Here is a 10,248-nt window from a genome sequence, read left to right on the forward strand (position 1 = left end):
TATTACCACCAATGCCAGGAGATTTTATAAAACCACAAAATACGACAGTGTAAATTCACAGAAACGATCTGTGCTAACTTGGAGCATCTCTGTGCAAGGGGCAGGATCAGAAGAGGTCATGAGGGGGATCCTTCCACTTTTTACTCCACAACTTCTGCATTTCAAAAACACACATTCTTATATCATAATTGTGTAATGGCCTAAAATTGTATTTAAAATACAAGCAATAAAAGGCAATGTTAGGAAAAAAGATGAGCTATTAAAAAGAGCTAAATGGGCAGTTCCAACAATGTCACCATCTAACACAGTCAGAAAACTCTAATCTCATTTGAACTTTACAATGCTATGAGGTAGGCCAGCCAGGTATTCAGCCCTTTTAATAAATGAGAAAAAGATGGTTGAGAAAAAGCTTCTTAGAGAACTACTTGACATTTTTTTTTAATGCTCTTCATGTGAGCCTTTACATCATCTTTAAAAATGGGCGATTTAGCTGTAAAACTTTAAAACCAACTATATCTGATTACATTCTAGTTCTCCCCCCAAAATAAAAAGCATTGACTTAGTTAGGTTTATATATTTAGGAAACAGAAAAATAATGGTAAAAATGTAATAAAGTAATATAAAAGGAAATCTTACTTTTATTATTCTCCACCATGCTTGAAATGTTTAATGACTTCTTGAAGACACTTTGTCCTAAACAGAACCCCCTCCCAATCTTAAATTTTAGGTTTCGAGGCACTAAGTGAGCATTTGCTCATAATTCCAATATATCTATTAAGTGAAATCTGAAGTTTAAAGGACTTGGGCAAAATGTGTCATTTATTATGTGCAGACATACTGCCTACAGACATTTATGGCTACAGGTTAGTTACATAGCTATAACTAGTCAATTAAGCAAAGCGTGAGCCCCGGGCTATAAATAATAGCTACAAAACCGACTGTAGTGGCCCAGAGTTCACCAGCTATCTAAAAGGCATAATTTTACAATCCAATGCTGTAGGAAATCATTACAGTAATTAGGACAGCATTTTTTTCCTAAATGATTAAGAGTCAAAATGCAGGGAAAAAAGCCTAACAACCAAAAGCATGGTACATGAGTTGAGAGACTATTACATCTGTACATATAAATATAACCAAACAGTCCAGAGATACCAAGGAATGTGACTTAAATGGCAATATACAGCAACTTTTAAAATTCACTTAAAATACTTCTGACCTCGTCATTGAATATATTCCACATTTTGTTCTAAAAAAATCTACTCGACATAATATAAAACACTGAGGATTTAACTTGATGTGCTCACACATTATAACTTTTTTAGAAATTGCATTTCACACAAGTTTTGAAGTTCAATAACTTCGAATTCAAATATTTTTGCCAAGTGCTAAAATTACTGAACACATCCAGTACACCTTCAGGAGAAGGCACTCTCCCATTGATTCGCAACAACCAATGGTTTACTGAGAGGTTCCTATATGTCCACTGCTGTATTTTAATAAAGTAATGTGTTTAAATTTAAAACCACACACTGAATACTGACTGAAGAAAGGCAGTTCTACAAAAGCTCAGGGTATAAAACACGTTAATTGAAAGCTAATTATTTAACTCATTCAAAATATAATTTACAATTGGTGAAATTACAACTTCATAAGAACCAAGCTTTCATGTAGAATAACATTAAGTACAAAAAAATGCACACATTCAACAGATCACTTAATTCACATTTTAATTGGAAGCTAACTTCAAAAAGTATCTGCAAATTATCCATTTCCATCTGAAACAATGTACATTAAAACAGTAAATAACTCCATCCTATAAGGTACCAATACAAAACATAAAACCAAACTCACCTAAGTTAGCTGAATATCGGGGTTACTACATAACATTCTGTCAGTAACGCTAGTAAGCCAACCAAAAGTAGAAACTGCAGTTCATATTACTTAAACAGCTCTACTGAAGAACGTCTTCAGAAAATAAAGCAGTTTTTACTTTTAAAAGTCTACATAACACACGCTTCTCTCGCAAAATAAAAATGCCTGGTGTTCTCTCTGAAATCAGAGATATTTTTTCAAAATGTTTTAAGTATGTCGAAGTTTGTCTCCTCCCCCCCCCCCCCACCCAATATCCATCCAGTTTGGTGCTTCGCCTGACCCACAGGTGATGGTCAGAGGTTTCACCTTGAAGGGGTAATTAGGAGGGTTTTCCAAGGATAAGAAGTTCTACATGTTCAGCAGCACATATCTCTCACATGGGAACTCAGCTAAAATGGTATGAAATAGAAGTATACTTATCTGATTTTTTTAAAGTGATTAATTCCATGAAAACCTTCAAATTGCTCACAATTTTAAATTTCATTGCACTTATAAGAAAGCCATTTATGCCTTGATACATGTTATAAGTTTTGAAACCATGCTTTAAAAACTTGATAACTTGACCAGCTAAAGCTGTCTGAACTCACAAGAGACACATGGAAGAGACGTCATACCAGACAGGGGCAATAAGTACACAGCACAGATCTACCACGGGGAAAGCCCATGGATTCAACACAACCAACCAAGGGAAGCTCCAGGCCTCCATCAGAACAACGATGCCACTAAAATGAAAAACGAAACCACCCCAGCCCTAAGCCTGACCCATTTCTCCACTGTTCAGGACAACAGTCTGAAAAGATTCTTAACAGCCATAAGAGAAATCCTCCAGAACGATTAACTGGTTACAAACTATAGTTTAAGAGCATTTCAAACTGAAAATGACTTACTTTCCTTACAAAACAGGGACAAAATTTTACTAAAGAACATCCCACATCTGACCAACATTAAGAACATGTTACCAAAATGGCAGTATTAAAGCTTCCATTTACTCCATTAACCATAGTTTAGAAAGTTCAGTGTTCATAAGCAAAATATTTCATTTCCCTTTTCAATATTCCTGAATATTTCCACAGACTCCCTTTAAATTCTGTGTAAAGCCACTGAATATTTTCTTGTGGGTAACAAATTCTTCCTCTACCTCTACAAGTTTAGGACACTTCTGAAACCTCACATCCCATTCCAATAACAATCCTGAGAACTGAAAATGAGATTAACTGTTATACTTAATTTTTAAACTATGGGAGTAATAGAATGGAACAATTAATCTCTCTCAAATGGCTCTGTTGTAATTTAAGTCCCTCCTCACTTCACTGCTGATTTAGTAAAATCATCAAGTCTTCCACCTTGACTCAACAGTGACCAAATGGCTATTCTAAATAAAATCAAGTCATCACCAAATCCTTCAAAAGCTGGTATCAAATTGTTTTGAAACTGAAACACACATTATGTATACAGTCTAAATAAAGCAATTTCTAGGAAAAATATCCCCATGGAAGAGTTTAAATCTATACAATAATTTAAGGCAAAACCTTTTTATCAAAGCCACAAATTATGTCCTGAATAGGTCTGCCCAAAGTCCAACAAAATTTATAGAAGTTTGAGGATCCAGTGCTTGATTTAACTCTATGCTCTATCAGCTTAGTAGAGAGCATGAATAACAGATTAAGACAGCAAAGCAATTTTCTAAACTAAAATGTACCTAAGCATCTAAAAGGTTTTACATCATCCTTAATGACCTATCAAAGATCCCTGACCAGGCGATCATACATCTTTGAATTCACTTTACACATACGTACAAGGGTCCACTCCAAATAAATCCACCACTTCTCTTCGACATGAGACTGCATGGTCAGACGCTCATCAAAACGTTATATTCAGGTTATTCAATTTCAGCTGTTAACTTTATGTCAGCACCCAAACAAGCATTAACCAAAGAACAGAAGCAAAAGTTTATAATGACGAGAAAAAACACCTAAAAGTTTAAACAGAAAAAAAGGAAAAAAATGTAAAAGGAGCTCACCTGCAGTTGGGTGGAGGGTCTAAAGTGATGTCCGCCAGCTCCTTCTGAATCCTGGAGACAGGAAGCGAAGGGGGGAGAGAGAATCAGGGGTGGGCGGCCGCCCCGCAGGGCAGACAACCCCCCCCCACCCCGCCGCCGCGGACCGAGCTGCCGGGGAACAGGACCTGCACCCCGCGAGGAAAGAACCGGCCCTCCACCGCCCTGGGTTCGAATCCCGCCTCACGCACTACGGCAGGGCTATTTCTCACCAATTTCCACTTAGGAAATCGTTTTGAAGCTCCTCACTCGCAGCTAGTTTCCGGAATTGTATCACAATGTGGGGGGGGGGGGGGGCGAGAGAGCACGTCCCCACCACCACCCCGGAGCCCGCGGTCGCCCCCCCACCCAGCACCTCAGGTTCCCTCCCCCCACAGAGCGCCCTCCATCCCGGGCCGCCGGGCACCTCGGGTGCTCCCACCCCACAGAGCGCCCCCCCCCCCGGCAACCGGGCACGGGCACCTCGGGTGCTCCCCCACCGCAGAGCGCCCCCCCCAGGCCGTCCGGCACCTCGGGTGCTTCCCCCTTCCCCCCCAGAGCGCCCCCCCAGGCCGCCCGCGTCCCCGGGGACGAAGCCAACATGGCCGCTCCCGGCGAGGCCCGCGGGCGCTGGCTGACCAGCCGCCGCCGTCGGGCTGGGGGCGGCGCGAGCCGCACGGGGGACCCCGGTGGGCCGCCCCGCCCCCGCCGGCGACCCCGCCCCCCTGCCCGCGCGCACGCCGGCCGCGGACGAAGCCTCGGGCCAGGTTGGGGACCCCACAGCTCGCCCGCCGCCTGCCTCCCGGACACCCCGGCCCGCGGCCCGCACAGGTGCACCGGCCGCACGCACCGGCCGCCCTCTCGGCTCACCTGCCCGGCCCTGCTCTAGCCCGGACACCCTCTCACTTCTCTTGGGCCTGCACCCCACACCGGCTCAGAACCCGGGACCCCCACCCAGTTTCCCATCTCCGCAACGGCCCGCGACGCTACAAAGAGCCCATCCCCCACCCCTAGGCCGACGCCACCCGGCAGTTCACACCGAGCCATGGCCTTTGTCTTCAGCTTACCTAGGCGCTTCGAGCATCAATTCCTACGACAAAGTTTGAGGACTTTAAGCCTCCTCCACCTTCTAAATGGAGCCTTCTATTTTTATAACCTTTCCTGCTCCTATCATATAAAGCCCTAAAGGGCTACGTTACAACTTAAAAATCTCACCGAGGCTGCACAGTAGTAAAAAACTAACACACACACACACACACACACACATACATAAAATCGCAATGGATGCTTTTCTCTTCCCAGAGGTTTTCTGAAGGTAGAAAGACAGGCTGGCTAGATGCAATGAGGAATATAGGTTTCAGAAGACACTGTTCTTTCCATTTATAAGTAAAGAGAAATTTAATTCTGATTGGGGTGCTGATTAGGGAAGTTCTTTCAACTTTCCTATTGAAGGACATTTCCTGTCCCCTACAAATTCTGGTGAACTTTAGAAACGGCTTTGCTCACTACTATCTCTGATACCTACTTAGCTGTGTCCTGCTCAATTCTATTGCTATCAATTATCATTTCAGTTCGGAGACCTTGGCATCCCTGCTGTTTGACTCATTATTGCATGTCAGACTAAAAGTTTGGAACCCTGGCTTCCTGATTCTTTACCTGCATCTACTAGAATAACTGTATATGTTAAGACCTATGTACACGGGCCAAAATAACCTCGCCCTGAGCACAACTTTTATAAAAACACACATTGACTTCACTTCTCCTTGTCAACCCAACCTCTCCCTATAAAACATTCACTGAAAAGGTAGCTGCTTCTTTAATACCTAAAAAGTATAATGCCAGACAGCTTTGTCCACTTCATCTCTACAACCAACACCCGCACCGTTTCTAGAGTACTGGTAAAAGATTCGTAAGAGTAACCCACACATACATTCCAGAGTCATTCTTGTCCACACCACCCTTGATGGGGGCTTTTCCTTTACGCGTGGACTCAAAACCAACATGCCGTTTCCAACATGCAGTTAAGTAACCTTCCGTCTGCCAATTCAGGTTTCTCTTTCATTCTATCTCCTGGTGTTATGTGCCTTTTCCAATTCTATGGACAACACCCACCTTCCAAATCAACCCATTTCCCAGAGCAGCATCTATAGGGTCCCACTACCATGACTTTTCCCCTTATTCTTTCCTGGATACACTGTCCCTCTCCACTTCTTTACCTTTACCATTAACCATAGCTCTGCTTTGCACTAACAGCCACTCTCTCAGCAAGATTCCCAGGGAGCTAAAGCTGATGTTAACTTTATACATAAAAGTACCGTTGGTAGCTTCCCACCTTTCATTTGTTTTACACCTACCATCTCTTTCTCAAGCATTTCCAAATGAGTTTTTAACCTCCTTAGCATATATGGACAAATTGTGTCTAATGAAAAAAATCCCCTCTGTAATTTGCTGACACAAAGCAGACTATTTTATATTTGATGCCTGTGCCTTTAATCCCCAAATATATTCATGTACACCAGGGATATGCAGCAAAATATGAAAATACTAATGACCTAAAGCACATATTCTACCTTTAGGTCAGGCCAAAAGCTGCCCCAGCTTGGACGGGGAGCCCAGAAGCTGGGGTGCGGGGGGGGGGGCGGTGACTAAGGAAAGCCCCATCCAAAGTGGGCAGGGTAGAAGCCAAAATTCTGGGGGAGAACCAGCACAAGGCTAATCAAGGAGAGCCAGTCAGGACTCCTGGGAAGCTGAGACGCAATCAAACTAACCCTCTGAAAATGAGAACAATCTTGCCAAGACATCTTGCCACTTAACTCTACACCTCTACGCTGTTTGCAATAAGCTGAAGTCATTCCTTCAACCTCCTATGGTCAGGTCACCAAAGCACTTTACCAACTTTCCAAATTTCAAGTCAGGGAGAATGACAGGACAAACTTTCAAACTCTGAGAGTTTTGGCTCACTACTCGGTGGAGAGATCTAAAGCCTCATGTTCCATTTTATTTTACATTCTTTAAGACAGATATCTCTCTCTAACCTACCATTTGGATTCCTTACTATCTTTCTGGTTTGCCACTTTAAAGTTTAATGACTGTACACCTGACAGCAGAAGGATTTATGAAAAGGTATGAGGGTTCCCAGGAATCTGCTAGACATTACTTTAAGGGTCATGGGATCAGAGGATACTGCTACTGAAAAAAGATTAAGGTAAAAGGTAGCTTCTTCCAGAGACGTAAGAGGAAGAGAGGAAAGAAAAAGAGCCACTGCTTGAATTCATCTTGAAAACAAAAACCAAAAAACAACTGTACAGCCTAAGAGAAAATAGCATGAAAAAAATGTGAGTTCCCCTGAAATTTGGTAAACTGAAGTTCCGAAAGAGAACAACAAAGAATCCCCCAAATAGCCTAAATAACCATTTTACATCGTTTATTGATTCATCCACTTGCCTCAACTCTCTAAAGCAGAAACATCTCTTTAAATTCCATCCGAAAACATCTATCTCCACCTATTACATGTTTTACTCTGCTAATGTGAGTTAGTTATTCCTCATGCAATTTGTGAAACAGATCATATGTGCAACAGGTGAGAAGGAAGTAAAATGGTAATAGAATTCGCTGTGATAGAGCTGTCCGGGCAGGTATTAGTAATAAAGTGGGATGCCAGCCTTGGGGAGGGTCACAGATTAGTGATTATAATAGGACAAGTCATCTGAAATCAGACTTGGGGGTCGCTAATAATACTAACAAGGATTCTTACAAACTGCAGCAAGATATGGGAAAGGCAAGCCACAACAGCTGCATGTGGACCATGATTAAAAGAGAAAACAGAAGAAGCAACAGAGAAAAACCATTAGGGCTTCCAAGGCCCTCTTTTTCCTTTTTAAAAACACATAACCCGTGGGGAGCGTTTAAGCTACCCTCCTTGGAGGCAGACCAAATGCAGCAAGAGGCAGTCCGTTCGGGAAATAGGAAGCCTGCTGGCGTTGGGGGGTGGGGTACGGTACCTCTTGGCGCTGGTGGAGAGGAGTTTGGAGTTTTTGCTCATGCTGACTTTACTCTCCTTCTTCTTGGGGGTGTTTGTTTCTTTCTCGGTTTGCTGGTTGGAGGACGATGATGAGGAGGAGCTGGTGCTGGCCCTCGAATCGTCATCCGACATAGCGAACCCCCCACCCCACCCCGCAAACAGCCCCTGCAGGGGGAGGGAAACAAAACAGAAACACAAAAACCATGCAGCCAGTGTACAGAAGGAACTCGGGCGCTGTCAGGAGGGCTTTGGCCCGGGGTGCACCCGGCCGCCCACCGCCCTCCACTCGCTTTCCAAAGTCTTCAGGCCCATCACGGCTTTTGCAAATCGGACGTTGCTTGTTTATCTCTGGCCCCAACTGGGGGACGCGGTGGGAAAACGGTCGGGGGCGTAGCGAGCAGCCCCTCCCTCGCCCCCCGGGGCTCCCCTCGGGGCAGGGAGGGGAGCAGCCGGCCGGGCGGGGGCGCGGGGCGCCCGGCCGGAGCGGGCAGGGAAGGTCCCGGCGACCGGCCGACCGGCCTCGGGCTGTTTTTTCGGCGGCTTTCCGGGGGTCGCGGGGGACCGGGGGGCCGGGAGCGGAGTTTGGCGAGGTCGGGAAGAGAGGAGGGCCGAGAGGAAGCCGAAAGAGGGTGGGGGGACGGAGACGGGGAGCGGGTGCCAGGGTGGGGGAAGGGAGAGGCCAGCGGGGGGGCCGAGGCGGCGAGGCCCGAAGCCCCCGCCGCGCCCCGACGCCCCTCCGCGCCGCCCGCCCCTCGGCCGTCCGGCTCGGGGCTGCGCGGCCGGGGCGGGGGTCCCGAGCACACGCCCGATCGGCACCCCCGGTGGGGGGGGGACTCGGCCTCCTTGGCGGAGGAATAACAATGAGCCCGTCAGCCCCGGAGGGGTTAATCCCCGCGGGCCCCCGCCCCGGGGGAAAACGGGGCTCCCCCGCCTCCCCTCCCCCGCTCCCGGCCCCCTCGGCGGCCAGCGGGGGGCTCCCGGGGCAGCGCTGACAGTTCGAGCCTCGGCGCCCCCCCGCCCCCGACGCGGGCTGCCCCCGCACCCCATGCGGCCCGGGGTTCCCTGCCCATCCCCCGCGGGCGGGCCCGGCCCCTCTCCGACCCTCCGGCCCCGTACCCGGCGGCGAGGAGTGTCCCCAAGGCCCGGCGGCGCGGCCGGGGGGCGGCTGGCGGCGGGGGGGATCCCCGTACCTCTCTTTGTGTCTGGCTGCTCCGTGCCGCCGCGGCGGCTGCTGCTGCGGCTGCGGCTGGGCCTGGCCACTCGTGTCTCTCTCTCGCTGGGAAAGAAGCGGAAGTGCAGCAACAGCAACTATTAAACAGGCAATGGCTTCCCCCAGCCACACACGCTCGCACACACTCCTCCTCCTCCCCGCCCCTCCCCCACCGGCCCGGTCCCACCCACCCGCGCTCCCCGCCCCCTGGACACCTCCGGCGGGTCGCGAGCAGCGCTCGGGGGACCCCGGGAAGCCCAGCGCCCTCACCACCCGGGACGCCGAGCCAGCGGGCGAGGGCTGTGAATTTCCTCTCAAGTGGTCTGGGGACCCCCGGCTCCTGGGCTGGAGCGGGGAAGCCGTTTCGAGACGGGGGGGGCGGGGGGGCGCCGGGAACTGTATGGAATAGGGCAGTCACGAGAGTCAGTTCTTCCCAAAAGGGCTTCTGGAAGGGGCGGGGATGGCAAATTGGTAAAAAAAAAAAAAAAAAAAAAAGATGGTAACCTGGTGGCCAGGACTTTGGACTAGAGAATGCCCGGGAACTCCTAAAAAAGTGATCAGCTTAAGGGGGAAATTAGAAATCCTGCAACAGGGTTTCCTGTGGGCTGACCCTGGCTTCTCCCTCTGGCAACTTACCTTCCAGGAGCAGAGGTCGGTTTAGGCACGCCTGTGAGAAAATCCCAAGATAGGAGTTTTCTGCTCAGGCACGTGCAATTTTACGATTGTGGATTCTTCCAGTCACTTTTTATAGAAAGAGGTGGTGTTTTATAAAAGGGATACAAAGGATTTCGTGACAGGTAAAACCAACCGACTGTGACAGCCTCACAAATGCGAGAAATCAATGGGAATTAACCCTCTACTACTGAAGGAGACTGGATTTAGAATTTTTGGTGTCGGAAATTGGATTAAAGTTTGGGGGCCTGCTGTACCTTCTGCAGCGGCGATATAAATGCTATTCAAGTAATCATAATATTTCTATAATAGTCCTAATTCTTCTGAATTGTTCCTTATTTAGTATTTTTACGAAGATTGATTTTTTTAAGATTAAGCCATCAAATTACAATTTAGTTTCTCACTTATTGGTCATTTCAGTTGAAGGGAATTGAAGAG

At 47.3% G+C, this 10,248-nt stretch overlaps 1 protein-coding gene across 2 annotated transcripts in view; it reads right to left on the reverse strand.

Moving 5' to 3' along the window:
• Positions 1 to 9,849, reverse strand: part of UBE2E1 (ubiquitin conjugating enzyme E2 E1) — a 76,746-nt gene extending 66,897 nt beyond the window's left edge. Inside the window, exons 1-4 of one of the 2 annotated variants that reach the window (XM_079922472.1) lie at positions 9,409 to 9,424; positions 9,119 to 9,204; positions 7,909 to 8,093; positions 3,893 to 3,943 (exon numbers count right to left, since the gene is read on the reverse strand). In XM_079922472.1, the coding sequence (XP_079778598.1) occupies positions 3,893 to 3,943; positions 7,909 to 8,060 (203 nt within the window). In that variant the 5' untranslated portion in view covers positions 8,061 to 8,093; positions 9,119 to 9,204; positions 9,409 to 9,424. Of the gene's footprint in view, positions 1 to 3,892; positions 3,944 to 7,908; positions 8,094 to 9,044 lie in introns of both variants that reach the window. The other variant, XM_079922473.1, reaches the window with a different exon arrangement.
• Positions 9,850 to 10,248: the final 399 nt, after the last annotated feature.

The sequence above is a fragment of the Stenella coeruleoalba genome (assembly GCF_951394435.1).
Source record: "Stenella coeruleoalba genome assembly, chromosome: 5".
NCBI classification, from domain to species: Eukaryota; Metazoa; Chordata; class Mammalia; order Artiodactyla; family Delphinidae; genus Stenella; species Stenella coeruleoalba.